This window comes from Botryllus schlosseri, chromosome 12, assembly GCF_051294905.1.
Source record: "Botryllus schlosseri isolate E-star chromosome 12, Bs_hap1, whole genome shotgun sequence".
NCBI classification, from domain to species: Eukaryota; Metazoa; Chordata; class Ascidiacea; order Stolidobranchia; family Styelidae; genus Botryllus; species Botryllus schlosseri.
This window is the reverse complement of record NC_137247.1, coordinates 9,981,597-10,002,221: the sequence shown is the minus strand read 5'-3', so window position 1 is coordinate 10,002,221 and position 20,625 is coordinate 9,981,597. Positions and strand designations below refer to the sequence as shown.

At 39.8% G+C, this 20,625-nt stretch overlaps 2 protein-coding genes across 2 annotated transcripts in view; one reads left to right on the top strand and one right to left on the bottom strand.

Annotated features, from left to right (window-relative positions):
* LOC145452180 (tyrosine-protein kinase transmembrane receptor ROR2-like) overlaps positions 1–20,625 on the top strand; it is a 262,709-nt gene that overhangs the window by 78,227 nt on the left and 163,857 nt on the right. The window lies entirely within an intron of this gene.
* On the bottom strand, positions 5–7,819 carry LOC145452437 (multiple inositol polyphosphate phosphatase 1-like). The gene is made up of 8 exons (XM_080330622.1): positions 7,625–7,819; positions 7,377–7,525; positions 5,812–5,951; positions 4,772–4,959; positions 4,152–4,325; positions 3,803–4,008; positions 2,621–2,735; positions 5–473 (listed from the first exon to the last, which is right to left on the bottom strand). Exons 1-8 carry the CDS (start codon positions 7,812–7,814, stop codon positions 151–153), a joined length of 1,485 nt encoding a protein of 494 aa, XP_080186748.1. The 5' UTR covers positions 7,815–7,819; the 3' UTR covers positions 5–150.

Here is a 20,625-nt window from a genome sequence, read left to right as displayed (position 1 = left end):
TAACTATATGTAACATTTCTATGTTGGAAAGTGGTAACTGCATGGCGAAAAGTTTGAGGTTTCAGATAGATCCACCTTTCGCAAGCAAGATATTGCGTAAAAGAACAAGAAAAGCGAATCTTTCACCCGCACCACCATTCTGATAGATTCCTAATTCAATGGATAAAGTAAGTTAAGGGCTTGGAGCAGTAACAGCATCGTCGAGATGGTGCAGTGCATTGAGGAATATCCTCCGCTTGTAGTAGTAGCAGTAGTAGTAGTAGTAGTAGCAGTAGTAGTAATAGTAGTAGTAGCAGCAGTAGGGTCCGTAACAGGGCTCCGTCCATAACACAACTCATCCCAGCTACAATCGTTCTGGTCATTGTAGCCGAAGTACTCGAGCGCTTCGTTTAACGGTATCCCGTCAGACAGTGGGTTGTCGAGGGGCAGATCTAATTTCTTTTCATTGTGCAGAACTTGCAGTCTCTTCCCGTCTGAGCAATAAAGCGAAAATATTATCACAGAATAATCAACTTAGACATGCATTCAATGCCAGTCGAGGTCAAAACAGTCATCGTTGGTACACTCAAGTATATGTAACGCCATATATTTATAATGAAATACAAGTAGAAGTCGCTATTTCCAAGACGTGTCAAGTCTACTTTAAGAATAAGTAGAATAATAGTGTCTGAAAAGCCCTGAACTAAGTAGTTTCAAAAGGTAGATTTGGTCGAGTGAGCGTATACTTTCAACAGGTTATCGTAGGTTCCGAAATTGCAGCGTGTATCTGCTGGTGCGGATCGGATCGACAAATTCTCTGGTCCTACTCCGATCCTGTTGTTTAATGCTCTGGTCCAACACCGGTCCGACTCCTAGGTCGGATTCTAGAAATGACCGTGATCCAGTCCGAAAAAACTGCGATAATAATTATTATCTACTCACGGGATGGCATTGAGTATTGATTGAAACAATGCAAATAGAAAATTAAAAACTCAAAGATCAAGCTCAACCCTTATCTGAAGTAATTGTGCCAACTTGGACTTGGCATGGGGTTTATTTCCATGAACGTTTCGCTTTAAGTATTGAGTCGATGGGGGAAGAGTATAAGACTGTCCTATTCTTAGTAAAATGTATTGGTCCGGCTCCGAACCGGCTCCGAACCGGCTCTGGCGAAAAATGAGAAAATCCGGTCGGATATCCATTCCGGCTCCGGTCCATGCCCCGCTCTAGTATCGGGCATCCACGCGACTAAAGTAAAGTGATTAATGACACAACGAATAGATGGAATTTCCGAAAATAGATTCAGTTACCGTGGTACAGCGGCTAATTTTCCCAGTTAGGATAACAATTTCACTCATAAAAGAGATCCAAACATACTCAAAACCTACTTTCAACGAAATACAAAGTCTAAACAGTATGTAGGGATGGTGTGAACGTGAGGTTCACGTTCGCTTTCTGTGTGTGAACCTCAGATATTTAGAGGTTCACGTTCACAAACGAACCTTGGTAGTTTCTGCACTGTAAACCTTTTTCATATAGTACAATTTTCACTTCACTATAACTTCGTTGGTTGAAATTTATTGCATTTCAACTGCGGGCCACTATATGCATGGCGCTGACTGCATTAAAAAAGTCATCACTAAACGAGCATGCACCTTGACAATCTCAAAGATTTTACTTGCTTTGTTACAAAAGTTTGCTCGAATATTTAGTGACAGTTTAGCGAAATAGACTACACTAAATGTAGGCAGTCAGCGAATGATGCTTATTCAACCAATCAATAAAATTGATATCGATGCCTGATGTAAAAAATCTAGCTGTTGGCTGCTGATGTATAACTTGTTGATGGGGAAATATCGGTAACAAGTACAGAAACCTGTTTTACACTCTGCTCAATATTAACGTAGCAATACTCAGACGCCGAATACATTATTCGTCTGACCTGGACCCTTGAGGCGTAGGCTTAAATCCCCTTGCAAGTCATCGTCGATATTGTTGGCAAAGCGACGGAGGATTATTACACCATTTGATTGCCCCAGTTGATTCATTTGGCGACGTTTAAGACGTCAATACGTACTTCAGCATTGTGGCATTATGTGGCCCGAGTCGTCGCTAGGTATCGTGTACAAATAGGCTATCACTTCACTGAAATATAGGGTTGGAATTAGCGATATGACGTCACGTGACGTCATGAGGTTCACGTTCACGTACATACAGAACCTTTCAAAAAGGTTCGCGTTCACACGAACCTGAACCTTTCAGAGGTTCACCATCCCTATTATGTAGTATTGCCTACAACACTGTTAATCATAAGTGGGTGCATTCTAAAAAGTATGACCAATAGATGCCAAACCTACTTCATTACATCGTTACTGAGCACTTCTGAACCATACTATAATGTGACGTCACGACATAGGTGGCGTGACAGTGTATAGAATCATATTTGGCCTCCAAGGCAAGCATCGTTTGCATGTGTATGTATATTGTTCTAAAGGGGTATGGCCGGTAAAATAGGACTATTTCGCAACCAAGACAGATTCCCTATTGACTTCACGCTTGACCTCACAATGATAATAACATAGAAGCGCCAAAGTTTTCTTTAGTGTTCCGCTTCCCGACCACGCGAATATCAAGCAATCACCTTGACATTCGTTCACCAGGAACGCAATGCTTCCGGCCAGCGGCGCTAGTATGGAGTTCTGATAAGTACGGGTAAGACGTTCTGGATAATCTTCCGCTTTGAAAGGGCCATCCGCCTGCGAAAAATATGAAGTTGATGGAAGAGCACTTTTATACTTGAGTGAATCCAGACGCATTACTTACACTATAGAGGACAAGAGGTAGTCAGTAACGAAGTACTTCTACTTTGTCGGAGTACTCAGGCAGATTCTGCTTACTTTCAGTATACATACCCAAGTAATTACGGTTGTTGATTACTTCCACTTTTACTTCGCAGTTTTTTTTATACCAAATCATATTTTCAAAAGTAGAAAGTTTGGGACCTGTTTGCATCAGTTTTTATGAGTGGAATTGCCATAAAAACTTGTCGAAGCAACCCTATGTCCAAGTGAGTGAATATATATTCGAAAAGTCTACCTTTCTATCGTGTCATTAATCATAGTACGTTAGTCGCATGCACCCTGCAATTCCGAAAATAGCCAGTTACAATGAACTGCGGAAAGTATAAAAGCCCACGACCATGCACTTCTACTCTTTGAAACTACTTAATGGAACAGTTCTCAGGCCTTTTTATTCCGTCTAAAGGCACTTTTCCATGTCGTGGAAATTCCTATTTCTGCTTGTAATTGAGTGGAATTTTGACGGCATTACTTCTACTTCTACTGCAGTGTTAAATGCTATCGACTTTCGCCACCTCTGCAGAGGACCCTCCTCCAATCCTTGATCAAAAAGGCTCATGTTTGTCTGCACACGTTTGATTCCAATCGAAAGTAACGGGACAACAGGTATTAACGTCACATTTGATTAGAACAGTGATAATCGGATGTTGTCCGCATTAGTTTACATTAGATAATTATCCAGCAAACTCCTAAGGCTTTTTTTATAAACTGTAGCACCGATCCAGTAACACGATTGACGAGAGCTCAGCCTTTCCATTATTATAGTACACAACACAGCTGTACCTATATGAGACAAATCGTATTCCAGCGCTTTAACAATAGCAACGACAGTTTCAAATCCGATCCCAACATCTTTGAAATGAGTAACCCCCTTCAGAGACAAGTTAGAAGTAGCATAGCAAATAGCCCACTAAGAACGGTATCTGCGCATGATGAAATTGAATTAGGAAATTCAGCATATTTACCTCAGGCTCAATCAACTTCATGTCTGCCAGCATACGGAGAATAACGTCGTGATGACCAAATAAGAACTTATTCAATTCACTTCCATTGTTGATGTCGTTCAAGGCAGACAGGATAAATCTCTTGGTGGGGCAATGTAACTTGTAACTCAGGTCAGTCCCGAATCCGTATAACATATATTCTCCCATGTCATCTCGGTATTCAAAAGCTGTTTAACAAAGCGACAAGAATTATGCGTTACAAGAATCGGAATTTGATTTATATGTAAATACATTTGCAGTCCACAGGTTTGATCTGATCTCAATTGGTACAATCGATTACCGATATGTTCATAACGAATATGAAACTAACCTTTAAGTTCGTCGGTCGTAAATGCTAGACACCATGGGCTGTTAGTCCCATTCCTTATTTCGTCCTCGGCACAACCTTCTTGCTGTATTACGCTGAGAGTATTAATGTCTATGTCTGCTTCCGGTATTCCAAGTCTTTTAGAAACAGCTGCACGCATATTGACAAATACTTCACCTGAAATAACAAGCACCACGATGGTAGTTTTCTACATTATTCAGCAAGAACCATTTGCATCAGCCCCACTGACTGTGGAAAATATAGACATACATGTTCTGCACGACCATGGTATAGGAACAAAAATTTGGGAGTATAAAGGTGAAGATTATATTTTAATAATTTAAAAATATCGCAATAATCTCGAGTGATATAGTGAACTTGGCTGATATGTTGCAGTGTCCAGGCCAAACATTTGGTTAGCACGGGTGTCTTGCGCCCGCTATAGTTACGCCGATGTCTGTTTATAGGCACAGAGAATCGATATACTAAAACAAATATTGTACGTGTTCAAATTGGTAGGGAGTTGGTATCATGTTATGTTACCTCGAATTCTCTGTTCTCAACACTGACGATATACGCGCTAAAACGACCACGGAAACTGATTGCTGTTGACTTCGCCATACCATTCGCAAACATTTCCTTTTCGGAGAATAGCGTTTCGTTGCCGCTGACCTCTTCTTGATACCGTGTACAGTTAAGATCGGGTCTGATCAACTCGGTGTCCAGAATCAGATCATTCTTGGAATTGTATGAATTGTCCCTGAAGCTCAGAGCTGACTCGCGACTGCGGTGGGTGTCAGATGAGATCAATCTTTAAAAAATTGACATAGATATATATATAAATCGTCTGAACCTGCACCACTATACTCGCCCCCCCCCCCCCCCCCCACGCCCCCAGCCATATTGGAGGAGAGGAGGTAAGCTGGAGCCCATAAATTATGCCTTTTTTAGGTTGCAAATGTACCGTTGTCAGACAAAAATAACTAAAGGTAGGATTATATTTCATGTTAGCATCCTATGTGTATTGGCCTGTTCCTATTCAGAGGTGGTCAAAGAACTCGAGGAAGTTACTGGAACCATCAATTCCAACCCAATTACAAGTAAAGGTAGTGACTTCCGAATAATGTCAAAAGTAGTTCAGGTGAGAGTAGAAACGGAGGTTTTAAAGTACTCAAACAAGTAGTTTCCAAAAGAAGGTGTGGTACAGAGAAGTAGGATAGTTTTAGCAAGTATTCGGGGTTTTTCGGAATTACAGCGTGCATATTCTGGAATAACTAAAAAGAATATACGACACTATACAAACAGGTGCAATTTTCGAAAATACATTCAGTTATCGTGATACAGGGCTATTTCTCCCGGTGGTCACGACAGTTTGAGTAAGTACTGCAAGCAGGAAAAACCTACTTGAGTACTCCGTTAAAGCAGAAATACTTCGTTGTTGATCACCGCTATTCCTATTGCGAAGTATAATTTTCGTTTTGCTCTGTCATCGTTTGCGATTCAAAGCCTACTTCTGGGCTTGTCCAATAATTTCTTGCATTCCTTCAGTAATTTATAATTCCGTCATGCTTAAATATAGCTCAATATCTCCCTATCTTCTCCGAAGAGTGTACCTCCTTGAGTAATAATAACACCCATGACTGCGATAAATATAGAAACTTACTCGTAAGGACTATCATCCGCAAATAGAACGGGAAACGCTTCTGAAAATCTCCGACCGAGCCCAGCAGCCTCGCGGTATCCCAATAACGTCAAGTCAGACCCCAAGCTTGTATTGAACCAACTCTGCCAGGCCTTAATTTTCTTCGATGAAAAAGAAGCATAAGATATCGTAACTCAAAATTGTAAATTCCCAGCTAATTATAAGGTTTTCCTCTGTCCTATCAACCACTACATTTTAGGTAAACAAGCATAATCAGATTGTCCGCAACTTACGATTTAGCGATATCAGTTGCGAATGCGTAAATATGGCAACGAGTAGTAAAATGGCAGAAAGAGAGGTCACACTCGAACATAATACCACCTTTCATACATTTCATTCAGAACCAAGTTATAGATTCCGGTAAAGAGTGTATTAATTTTTTCGTGCGTTCATCGTTTAAAGATAACGACATGATATCCTTTGTGAAACTGGACCATCACAAACAAACGGATCGCATGTTCTTCGGAGTCGATTCGTTTGAGTAATTCGAAGTTCGGCCGTACTATTATGACTATACGTACTCGTGCAACATCGTAATTTAACAGTGTCGCGTTGCGAGTAGGCCGTACTGAATTTAAACACTTAAAGAATGATATTATAAATCAGTATAGAGTGGAAGAGATATATGAGATGTCTTTGATTCACATGAACTAGTCGGTAGCCAATCAATAAAAACGTTTTCTTGAGTAAAGAAATAACAATTAGGCATCACTCCTTCCTAGACGCGGATGTCATATACTATATAAATACGCTTGTTTGGATTGCGGATAGCTGCTATCAAAATTCGATGTGATCCAAAGAACCATGTAAGTCTATGTGTATTGCGCAATTTGCATTGTCTTATTGTTTACTGGATTTGACATTTACTTATATAATGTCGTAGTGAGTGTACCCGGAATAGGTCAAGTCTTGGTAAAGATAGATCTGCATGTTCCTTTTTGCATTACGTCGGTTCATATCTTATCATCATATGTAACTGCGGGTATTGATGGTAGGAGGTGAGAGAACATGGTCATATCGTAAATGCAGTATGGATACGTTATTGTGTTTTTTGGCAAGCCTTGTGTTTGTTCATTCACAAATCGCCCGAGATGCATAAAGCACTCAGTTAGAATTCGTTTCTGCGTATCAAACCTTACCTGAACACACAGCACACAATAACCATTTACATGAGCCGTATTATCGAACATCAGAGCTGCGACTTCAACAGTCGTCAACATGTAATACTAACCTCACTGCCATAGCAGTGTTTCAAAAAAGGCCAGTGTTATGGTGAGCCGTACCAAAAAGTCGGCAGCAAAGAACAAGTTATACGATTGAAAGTGAGTGTGACTGCTGGTGAATGGTGCGTGGTCGAAAGTCGTCCGTAGAAAAGTAGCCTACCAAAGGCAAAGGCACTGATGAACATTCTTACCTTCAATATAATGGCGCAAATAACCTGAATAGGCGATAAGCGCCAAAATTGTTCAACAAAATATAAAATAAACAAACATGTAATACATGCAAAACAACTTTCCTATACCTACTTCAAGATCCTCAGGACACATCTCAGCATTCGAATCGTTTATCAACGCTTGTACGCTTTCTAGCGATTGAAATTTCTCTGCTTCATCGCTTGTTGGATAATATCTGGCACCGTGGCGTACGACCATGACCATTGCTTGAGGACTGCAGCCTGTTTTGAAAGAATATCCAATAGGGAAAAGAACGAGGTTCGTAGACTTGGAGCGAGCGTGGAAAACTTATAAGGAAATAATGAGATTCAAAATCATACCAGTCGGAAGCTGGTATGTAGTCAAATCTCCGGTGTCTGATTCGTCATATGCAGTCGCTGGTTGATACTTCTTGTAGGGGTATTCGGTATCGTTTTGAAAATCAGTCGAACAAAAAGATGATACCGATATCGCGAAATGCGCGAGAATGCAGACAAATACCAAAGATTTTGAGAACATATTGATAGTCATAGCCTACACCTGCGTAAGGGATTCGTCAATATAGTAGCAAATTACAATAATAATGGCTCGTCTATCGCAATTCTGTAATCTTGCCTCTTCAAGTATTGCACAGAAATAACAATTTGACCCTATTACTGAGATTTTAAAAGTTTACTTCAATCTCCCCATTTTCCTTAGGGGCTGATTTTTCCCTGATTATATGTGTATTTACCCGTTTATAGAATATAATAATCGGAAAATTGAAAGTCAATGTATGATTAATCATAGTGCGAATTAGATTGATTTTAAGATGTAGGCTTACATCTCGCCTTTCTACCGTTCAAAATATTTCCATTCGAAAAAAATTGAAGGTAAAATGTCGCTCGAAAACTACAGATTTCGATCCATCGGCTATAGTTCTTGGCTTTATTCTCCAACTCTTTCACTCCCCATCAGTGTCGAATAACGCTCTGCCTTTGTTTCTAGTCACAGTGAAATATACGCAACGGGCCAACTCTGATAACGTTAAACCAGCAGTATTAAGCGGACGGTTAGCAGTCCCTGTGATCTCCTCCATTTATATGGTATTAAAGCCTTGCGTGCAGACATGCTATTACTTTTAAATCCGTGGCCTTATTTACAGAACGGTCTCTCAAAATTCCCGACCACACGACATTTCCACTTGAATTTATGAAACGCGAAGTTATGGGAAGCCAGCACAGCTTTCTCATCGTACCCTTTGGGCACGAGTTGTAAATAGGCCCATATAGAGAGAAACCAGCAGATTCAGTCATAATGATTCTGGGCATAGGTCAAAAATGCCAAAATAGCTTGTTTTAGCATTTACAGATTTTATTTTTGGCAGCCTTGATGCGATATCTGTAATTTATATTTGTAATCTCACTGCTGAGCATGAACTAAATGGTACTGTTGCCTATCTGGATAACGTCAACATTTATGTGGGAAATCGGAAAGAGCATGATAAAAGGCTTCAAAGCTTTCATTTCTGCTGCGGCGAATTGCGGATCAACTCTAAATCGTGATAAATGGCTGTTCTGAGTGTCGATGTCGAAACTATCATTAGTTGGATATTTTATATCGCATATCTGAATTCAGCCAGACTCTGACCATATCAAACCATTACTTGAAATGCCAGTTTCTGACGATAAACGCAATTTAAACGCTTCATATGAATGTTGGCATACTATTCAAAGTGGATCCCGTCGTTCTCAAGTAAAACCAAACCATTATATAAGAATTGCGATTTCCCTTTGATTGGTTTTCAGCTCCAGGCCAACCATAATCCTAAAGGTGACTTACTACGTGCCTTTCAAAGTCATATTTGTGACGATGAACCATTCCAAGAACCAGTTGCGTTATGTCCACAACATCGTCCAAATGCGAGATCAAATATTCGGTTGTATAGAAAGCTGCGTCGGCTATTATAGAATCTGTTAGAAAATGGGGCTATGTGTTGGTTAAAAACATTTTCCGGTTGATCACAGACCATAAGGCGCTTTCATTTATTTTCCGAATAACGCACCCAGGCAAACTCAGGAACAGCAAGTTATCGATACGGAAATATGTATATGCTACGTGCTGCCATTGTACATGGTTATTTGACAAATTAATTAACTGAACATTTATTCGTGCTCCGCACGATTTACCTCCAGTTAGTATAAATGTTGTTCCGTGTATAGTCCGAATTTCATATTCGAGAGCTCTCTCAACAGTCATTGCCATCAAACCATGCGTTGGCATTTCAAACATTCTTGTTGCTCTTTTAAATGGTTTATTGATAGGGCGATAAGGGTGGCGCGAAATTTCCCACTATCATCGAGGGGTGTGTCTAAAAAAGTTTGAGAACTAACGCACTTGACCCTGGGCAAGCAATGATTTTAAAGGTCCTTTTACCGGATCCAGACGGATTATTCTAGTGATAATCGACGAACATATATATGATTACCGTATTTTCTTGTACGTGTCGTGACATGACCTGTGTAATCAATTGTCCGTCTGCATCGTTTTTCCTTTGTCGGACTTCCGGAGAATACGTCCACAGTGATCGAGGGACTTTATTCCTATCTGAAGACGGTCTTCATGGCGCGTAAAGGTGTTATAACTTGCAAGCAATTCAATGGGTAATTCTCGATTTGAACGTTTCAGCGAAACCCTCTGGAGAGAAACTTCGCTAAGATACTCAAAGGTTGCCTGAACGGTTGCGGGAAGACGTCCTACCCGATACGCTGCATTCAATAAGGTCATTTCTCTGCACCAGAGTTGGATCAATTGTAATTTGTAATTGAGCTGAATGTAATTAATTACCTTTTTTCATGTAATTGTAATTGTAATTGTAATTGAAGCATTTCTATTTTGTGTAATTGTAATTTGATCAAAATTTTGCTAATTACAATCTCAATTACATTTTCATGGAAACCTGACAATCACATCATAAAATAATCATTTAATCAATCATTTATTCGTCGCACTAGTATAAATCCGGTATGAACCAGGATGACGACGAAGGGCCTTAAGGCCTTAGTAAACAGTCACCACATGTAATAATTAGCCTATTTACATCGGTGTTCTATGCGTGCTTCGTTATAACTTGATAATTCAGTCACGCTAAACTGTTTCCCATACTTCAGTAGCACCAGAAACCTTAGTGAATTACAATATAGGCTAAACCAGTGGTTCTCAAACTGGGGGCGTGCCCCATTTGGCGGCGTGAAAGCATCTGAACGGGGCGCGACGCTCCAGTGAACTGAAGTCTTTTCCGCGCGTGACCCGATTCACCTCCGTTTTATGGTTATTACTCGGTGTATAGTATGAATTTCGTATTGGATAATTCTCTCATCAACAGTCATAACCTTCCATACCACCAAACTATATGTAAGGATTGCTAACTTTCTGGTTTCATTGTGTGCTATGACGATAAGGGGAAACGAAATTTTCACTGTCATAAAGGGAGGCGTGTCTAAAAAAGTTAGAGAACCAGTGGGCTAAACTAAATCTTAATATTTCGAAAATGGATGAACAGCAAATAAACTCTTCTGAAACCTGTGCTGAACCATTTCCTACACCACGGTCAAAGTTTTTTTAAATCTCAGACCAGTACCGAGGCTTGTTGCAACAATAGCAAAAAAAATTCAACATTCCAACCAAGTCTTCATCAAACTTGATCACGCGTTTGTAGAGATGTTATCCCAATCTTACCTCCAATCTTGGCCAGATTTACTGGGGCCAGAAACTTTTCGCAACCTAACGTTCACCAAATGCAATCTAACAGTTTCCGAGCAAGTGAAAATGTAAATGCGAATCAAAATATTGTAATTCTTAGTTATCAGGAGGTTCTTTCCTTTTGCATTTATTTTAATTTTACGCACCTTATCGGTATCATCCTTATCGCTGACGCCTTAACAACTACATTTCATTATCCTGACTCAGCTCTGAGTAGCCTAATCGTTTGATTACATTTCATTGACTGTCCTGTAGCCTATTCGCTGTTAGTTGCTCAAACCTTTGGTTCTTAACAGTCGCTTGAAACATTTTTCTGTGCTTGTAGTCTTCAGTACTCATGATTAGGGATAGTACGAATACGTTCTAGTTTTTTAATTTGAGAGTATTCTACATATCAGGAATGAAACATGAATAGCTTGAGATTGTTGCTAATTACGTCGCTATGGTTGTCAAAGAACACCTCTTTACTGAATCAATTACCTGTTTAAAAGTAATTGTAATTATAATTGTAATTAATTACATGTTTAAAAGTAATTGTAATTGTAATTGTAATTTGATATTTTTAGCATTGAGTAATTGTAATTATAATGTAATTGAAACATACAAGGAAGTAATTGTAATTGTAATTGAATTAAAATATTGTAATTGATCCAACTCTGCTCTGCACCTCTACTAATTTTCGTCCTCATGGCCGATATATTTCAGAATTAAACAGAGATCCATGTTAGGTGTGTCGATACCTGATTGGTTCCTGTGCGGTGGTATTGTTCTGCTACGAAACTTAGTTCGCAACAAGAATGATCCTGCAGTCGTGAGAGTAGACTTCTAGAACAGGGGTCACCAACCTTAGTGAAACTAAGAGCTACTTCTTGGGTACTGATTAATGCGACGGGCTGCCAGTTACTCGCGCTGTTTATCCGTGCTCAACGGATCTCTTCACCTAGACCAGTGGTTCTCAACCTTTTTTTAGACGCGCCCCCCTTTATGATAGTGAAAATTTTCGTGTGTTCCTTAACGTCGACAGGCGTTCAACTGCTGTTCAATTATCCTTGATCCGGTAACGAAAAGGTCGAATAACTCCGCTTCTACTAGTCGGAATTGACTCAAATTTGATTTGCATCGTCTTTGAAGACAGCTTAACAGTTTCATGGGTTTGACAGAAAAAATTGAATTTTTTTTTAAATTTTTACTAATAAATTAAAAATTTCAATTCAAGATTGCACGGCATTTACTGGTTGGAATTGAGTCAAATTTGGTGTGCATCGTTTTCTTAGACAACCTGACGATTTTGTCATGAAGCGAGTGAGATTTGGAAAAAAAAAATTTTTGAACAACCCTGCTGTTCATATGAAACCCTTTTGCGCTTCGACTTTCAAATCTCTCATCCGAATACTTGCTATTACAACCGCGGCTGACTCATTTGGTTATAGCGGGCACCGCGTTGGTGACCTCCGTTCTAGATGCTAACCCGATATATGCTCCAATTCATCACAGGGACGGGACGGAATTTAGTCTAGGGATGGTGTGAACCTCTGAAAGGTTCAGGTTCGTGTGAAAGAGAACCTTTTTGAAAGGTTCTGTGTGAACGCGAACGTGAACCTCATGACGTCACGTGACGTCATATTGCTGATTCCAGCCCTACATTTCAGTGAAGTGACAGCCTATATTAATGTACACGACACCTAGCGACGACTCGGGCCACATAATGCCACAAGGCTGAAGTACTTATTGACGTTTTAAACGTCACCAAATGTATGAACTGGGGCAATCAAATGATATAATAATCCCATGAAATCAATATCTTTTGTCGCTTTGCCAATAATTTCGACGAGGACGTGCAGGGGAATATTATAAGCTCACGCCTTAACGGTCTAGGCCAGACCGGACAATGTATTTGGCGTCTGAATATTGCTACGTTGATATTGAGCAGAGTGTAAGACGGGTTTCTATACTTGCTACCGATATTACCCCTAACTAGTTATACAGCAGTAGCCAGCAGAGCTTCTTGGAGGTACAGAACTTCAATATACAATTGAATGGTATTCAATTGGATATCTGTTGAATAAGCATCAGTCGTTGACTACCAACAGTCCTACACGTAGTGTATTTCACTCTTGATGTTGTGTGATTTCGGGTCAATCTCACAGCAAAGAGTCACTAAATATTCATAAACGAAAAGCTGGTTATTTCGAGCACACTTTTGTAATAAAGCAAGTAAAAGTTTTGAGATTGTCAAGGTGCATGCTCGTTTAGTGTTGATCATTTTTATGCTGCCAGCGCCATGCAACGAGTGGCACTCAGTTGAAATGCAATAACCTTCAACCAAATATGTTATAATGAAGCGAAAATTGTAATATATGAAAAAGGTTCACTGTGCAGAACCTACCAAGGTTTGTTTGTGAACGTGAACCTCTAAATTTCTGAGGTTCACAGACAGAACGCGAACGTGAACCTCACATTCACACCATCCCTAGAATTTACCGTATCGGTGAAGGATCTAGCCCCATGTCCACATAAAGAGAACGAAAACAGTGTTGATTTCCGTTCTAACGAACCCGCTTTCGACAAGCATCCCGAAGAAATTATGGACCAGAAGGGTTTATCTCAAAACTCTTCAGATCAGAAAACAAACTCTCCTCCGCTGCTCATAACGCCTCCCACAATACTTCAATCAATGATAACGAGTCATGCTTTTCTGTCGTAGAGCCAACGGTCGAAAGGTCATCCATAATCCGACGTGCGGCAGACTGCTATGGCGATCGCACAACTTGACTGCATTACAGAGGATCTTATAGGCCGTGGAGATTGTGGTGTTTTATGAATGCGTTAGGTGTGCCTATATAGCCTATACGTTTGATTCATTTCCGCTAGTAATTATTACGTCCGTCGGCCAATTGATCATTCTGGTGTAAGGCATTCTGAGAGCAGCATGTGTTTTCCTGATTTACTTGTGTCTTAATGATTATATCCTTTTAGCATAGTGTACACTTTTAGTGAAAGGAATCCTAGAAAATCGTATGTCTGTTATTTTTCGAAAGGTGAACACGACACCAACCAATGGTTAGTAACCCTTTGGTTTCAATTTTCAAAATATTATCAAATAATATCCACATCGTAAAGCAAAATCTAGGAAGTCTGAACCAAGAACGTACAGGAACATATAAACAGAGGTTTTATCGAGGCGACTGAGACATTTTGCACTATGTATGTTTATGTTCACTTTTTCATTGAATAAACGTTATGTCCATATTGCACAACGTTACAGAGTCAATCAGTGAATGAACCATGTAGCCAATTTTCAATGACACTTTAAAGGTGAATGTAATTTGCTATCTCTGTGCACATTAAGCTTAATGCACCATGGGTCGCGCATGTCGGCTGTATGATAGCCTATAATAAAATGCACGAGCCACCACAGGATTAATACCCAGTTATTGCGCATATTCCACAAACTAGGGTTCTCGTCCACGGATTCCAAAATATGCTGCTGATGACGAGAGCATAACACTACTTCGGGGGCAAATATTATCTACGTCTTAATCTCTGGATTGATAAATCCACATAATGGCCGTAAATCCAGATTTAATTACACCAAAGGACCCCAAAGGGTTCACTGATCCCGGTTTAAGAATTTTGCTTTACAAACATGTTTTGCCGATTCGTACAATCTCTTTTCAATTTTGATTGACCTTATTAATAAAAAATTCATAAACACCAACATTTTCAAACAGCTTTATTTTTGGCATATTCAAAATTTTAGTTTTAGCAGTTTGGGCATCTGGTTTCCGAGATGCCAAAAATAACCATACCTGCCAATATGTCAACTATTCAGCTTCATTAATAGGTTCAGTTAAACTTGATATCAGTCTCTTTACTTGACAATCGAATATGGACGTCAGGTAGCCGATCCGCTACACCGCCATGATTATTTTTGGCATTTTTCATATTATATTCTAATCAATTTTGGCATCGCCATGAAATCATATTTGTATACCCTAATTAACAGCGTAAAACGCTTTAGCTTGGTCTTTCATATCAAGCGAAAGTCACAAACGTGCAGTAGGCCTATCCACTCTATGCCAGCGAGAATAAAAACCGAATTGACAACTGTGTTGGAGAAAGAATTCACCCAATACAGAACCGACTGCTCCTGCAATATTTAATCTCGATAGTCGATTCGATATGCGTGCAAAATTATCCGCATTCGTACACATCATAATAGCACGTATGATAACAATTCAAAATGGTTGCTGTGAAACGTTTGCATCACGCAACCTTTACTACCTGACCAATGTTTAGAAATAATGAGTGGCTTTAATATTCAATACAGTATGAAATAATATCCTTCTTGTAGGAGTACTCGGTGTCATTTTGAAAATCAGTGGAACAAAAAGATGATACCGGTATCGCGAAATGCGCGAGAATGCAGACAGATACCAAATATATTGAAAACAAATTGATTGTAGGCTACACCTGTAAGGGATTCGTCAATGCATTAGCAGGTTATAATAACATTAACAATAGCAAAGTACAGATTTTATCGATAATCATGAGACTCATGAGACTGGACTTAATTACAGTTGTACTACAGCACAATTTGCAATCTGTAATTTCGTTTCATCACTTTCAATCATCTCAACTGTACAACCCTCGCCCTTTCTTCATCTACCGCATTCTGTAATCTTGCCTTTTCATACATTGCACGGGAAAAAACAATTTGACTTTATTACTGAAATGTTAAAAGTTTACTTCAATCTAGCCATTTTCCTTGTTAGGAGGCAAGTTGCTCCACAGATTATACGTGCGTGTATTTGCCCTTTTTACTGTGATGTAAGAATAGAGGAATTCAATTTCGTACCAAATCCACTGCATATCATGCATTTTCCTCCGTATTGTGATTATGACATATTTCGGTACCGTGCTGAGCACTTGAAATCCGAGAAGCAAGCATCTAACTATATTCTAGAATTGAAAGATTGAAAATCGATTGATGTAGGAATGATCAGGGTGCGAATTAGACTGACTTAAGCATACATAGCAGAGTTGGAACCAAGTCACGAAGTTTCGAGTAACAATGTCACGTTTATAGTTTTGACTCGAGTCAAGTCGAGTCATTTTCAATTCACCACCGAGTCAAGTCCGAGTCCAAGCCGGGGAGCACTGGGTCAAGTCCGAGTCATAGTGTTAAGACTCGGATCTTAGTCCTAGTCATTGTGTTCATAGTTCAGTTTCGGCTTCAAGTCATGTTCATCCCCCTTTTTACAGCTCTGCTTGATTGATGTCGATTACCTCGCATTCCTAATATTCTAATTTTGCTGACTCTTATCAGTTTTTAGCCCAATTTATCAATTGATAAATATGGCCTGATAGAATAACAGCCAGTAATGTGCTAACTTGATTATTCTTCGAAATTGTAACAAAACGGATGTCCTGGCCGTCCGAACCCGAGTCAAACAATTACTGATCCGGCTCCGGCCGTATCAGAAAAAGTACAGCTCCGACTCCGTTCAAAATTGAAAAATCCGGCCGGATATACAATCCGGCACCGGGCCATGCTCCGCACTAATTTCCATACTTTCGCTACAGTCCTTGACTATATTCTCCAACTTTTCACTCCGCGTCAGTATCGCATTGCGCTCTGCCACTGTTTCGGATAGTCACAGTGACATGTAGGCCTACGTAACGGGTCAACTCTGAATACGTTAAACCAGCAGGAGCAAACGAACGGTTAACAGCCCCCTGTGATCGCCTCAATGTACTTTGTGTTAAAGCCAAAAGCGCAGACGTCCTGTTACTTTTAGGTCAGTTTCCATGTTGACAACGCGGTCTAATAAAATTCCCCGCCACTCGGCATTTGCACTTGAATTTATAAAACGAGAAGTTATGGAGAGCCTCAACGTATCAGTGTCTCTTCATACCCTTTGAGCACGAGTTGTAAATAGGCCTATACAGACTGAGTAACTCAATGCAGTCATCGTGAATTTTTGGCATATCCCAAAATAGCTTATTTTAGCATTTTTTTATAATTTATTTTTGGCAATTTTGGCACCCATGATTAAATATTTGTAGACTCGAATTAACCATCTAAAACGTTTTAGCTGTAAAGCGGCCTATATATAGAAAGCGTAATCCTACGCAGTCATAATGATTTTAAGACATATGCCAAAGTGAAAAAATAGCTTTTTTTAGCATTTTTCAGATTTTATTTTTAGCAATTTTAGCACCTATGATTAAATATTTGTAGACTCGAATTAACCATCTAAAACGTTTTAGTTTTGTCTTACTTATCAAAAGGAAGTCAGAGGACATGCAGTGTCCATTCGGTGGACCAATGAACAGCTACAAGTAAAAATATGAATTGATAACTATGTTGGACGGTGAATTCTTCCATACCAAACCGATTCCTTCTGCAATAATGAATGTCAATATTAGATTCATCACATACGTACAAAATTACCGGCATTCGCAAAGATCATAACAATAGCTATCATAAAAAAGGGTTGTTGATACTTTTGGATCGCTACCTTCACTACCACACCATTAGTGACCATAGGTGGCTTTAATTTTCAATGTATTATGAAATAATACCCACATGGAGGGGCAAACTCTAAGAATGGGAATGAATGTCTGTACGGGAAGTATGTATGGTATTGCATCCAGGCGACTGAGGCCTTTGCACCATGTATGCTATGTACCTATTACACAACGTTGCAAAGGCCATCGGTGATTTAACCATGTAGGCATTTTCAGTCGCCAGTTAAAGGTGAAGAGAATTTGGTTTAATGCGTCATTGGAAGAGCGCGACAGCTATATATTGTCAAAATTGTTTACAAAGTCAAAAAGAATTTTGACCTCTCCATTTCGTTTGTTTCGTAGATTTTGATATTTTACAGCTTGTAGCCTACTTTATATACACCGTTGTAGACGGCCCATTGTCTGCTGATTGTGGATCATAAACTGTCAAACGAAAGTACGAAACAAATAGGTTGACAATTGACATGGTGTACCGCAATATCCTAACGGAAGCAAGACTGCCTGGGCATTGCATGGTTCTTTTATCAAGAAGCGCGCGATGAAAAATTGCGATGCATAACAACATTGTCAGAATGAAGCAACATGGTGTCTCACCAGCAGGGTACGCACAACTTCAGTGTTGTCAGCCAACAACTACTGCTGTTGAATGTTCTTTCTCCATTCTTGGCAAGCTACTTAGTAAAAACAGACACTTTCTACCCGAGAATGTAGGAAAGTATCTATCGTTGTACTACAACAAATTTTAATTAACTCTGCCATAATACGTGGTGTAGCTACTGGGCCATATATAAATATAGTTTTTTCATGTCAAAATTTGTCAGAACGCCTTTTCAGGCCAAACTACTTCGTAAGGACAGACAGTTCCAACCAGAAACGAATATAAGTAGTACAATTTTAACATTATGCGCGAAAACACCAAATTTGCGTGAGTGAGGTCAAAATTTGGTCAAAATCAATTTTTTTAAGGTCAAAATCCTCCGATGTTTAGGTAAAAAATCCGCCCTAGTTATTACATCCCACATAGGTCAAATACGTGATTATGGTGTTATAAATGGTTTGTTTGTTTGTTTGTTTTGGGGTGTTCATGGTGTTTGTCGACTACTATGGTCATTTACATCAGGCCAATATTCTTCTTATTTTCCGTAACTGCCGACTTATTGCACGGCCAACCTCTAGGCTTTTGTAAGACACCGCTGACGCGAATGAGGTGGCGAGGAGGAATGGTGACAACATTTTGGACCGCCTACGGCGTGCATAAATTATGTAGGTGGTACGCGAGCACTGCATAAAACCTCGAGGTGGTACGTGGGTGGAAAAAGGTTGTGAACAAATGACTTATACAGACACCTTGACAAGCCGAACTCGAAGGGAATTCCTTCAGCAGACCACATGCAGGTCCGTTATCAAAACAATACAGGAACCCATCGCCGGGATCAATCAAGCATATCATAACACCACACTTTTAAAGATGGTTACACTAACTATGACTTGAACAGATCGCGACAAGGAAGGGAAATTAAATCCACTAAAACTGAGTTTTCAACTCACTATGGAACAATAAAATAGCTTTAGCAGAAATAAATGGAAACCCGATGTGTCTTATTTGTCGAAGAGCATATGTCGTAACGAAGCGAGTAAGTTCAAAACGACACCCATGACAGTTTTATTCGGAGTTCAAAAATACGTATCAAACTCTTAGGAAAATATCGTTGCTAGCTAAGTGTCACGTCCAGTAGGCTAATCCATATTTCTGGACATTGTTAAAATCGCCAACAAAGTTACAGAGGCACAGCTCGAAATTGCTTGGGATGTTGCTGAAGCAAGAAGTCAGCTTGACGAGATCGGTTTTGAGAGACCTTTAGCAGACTGTGCAGAATAGATTGATTGGTTTGCTCAAAAGAGACCCCGAAACCCCAAAATTCCTCTCATATCACTGTATTTTGCATGAGAAGTGGAGAGCTCGAAGCGACAATGACCTCTGTGAGGAAAACAGTTACCGTAATTTGATACTTGCTCGCTCACGCATTGAAAGAGATAGTTCCGTTGCGGAGGGGTTGGAAGGTTCAGTATATACCAATTGCTACCAATAGTAAGCATATTTTTAAGAGAAAAATCGGCGTGATTTTATTTTCGCTACTGGAAGATAACATATCCACACAAATAAAAGCAACTGCAAACTTGCGAACGCTCTGTCCATTAATGCTTTAGAATGCATAAACACGTATTAAGCGTCCGCATACGACTGGTAAAAACAGTGAATCTAATAGTAACCTACGGCAATTTTTGTAACGTGAGTCGTGTAGTTTTACCAGTTATAAAGCGAATCTGTCTCGTGAATTACCCAATTCAAAAAATACAAATGTAGCTATCAAACAATTTCCAAATTTGGAGGTCTCGCGAACCCCCTGAAAATGCTTCGCGGACCCCCGGTTGAGAACCACTGCACTTAGTGTCTATAACCAGCCCCGACAGCAGCCGCACCGCGAAGTGCACAGCCGATTAATTTCTAGACACCTCGCTCGGCGGATAACATTTGGCCGTTTCAAATTCACCGATTAGTGGCTGATCGTTATCTGTGCAAGCCGATTACTGACGTTTAATCGGCGATTACCATTTAATCGACATCTGTGCAATCCACCCCTAGGAAAATGTGTATCAATGGGAAGCAATGATGAGCGAATATTACTTTCTGACAATCCGAATCCGTCCGACAGCTTGAGTACAGCTGAGGAACCAATCTGTCCTAATCCCAGGAATCCTAAAAATCCGTATTGAATAACGTTATGGAGGAATCCTAATACTACAGCTGAGCTGAGATAGCCTACAGCCTACGTCTGCGATCCGCGGGTTATGAGAACTCCTGCCCTAAACTAAAGAAACCGAAACCCACTGAAATCCACTCTATTACAATATCCGTGTAAGAGTAGGTCAGGGATATCTAGATATGCCTGGAGAATGTATACTCAATATTGTATGGAGTCTGCTTCATCACGACCTTGCATCGATCAGATCTGCAATAAGTAGCCTACAAGCAACTTTCGATGCGTATAGTGTTATTCATATATTC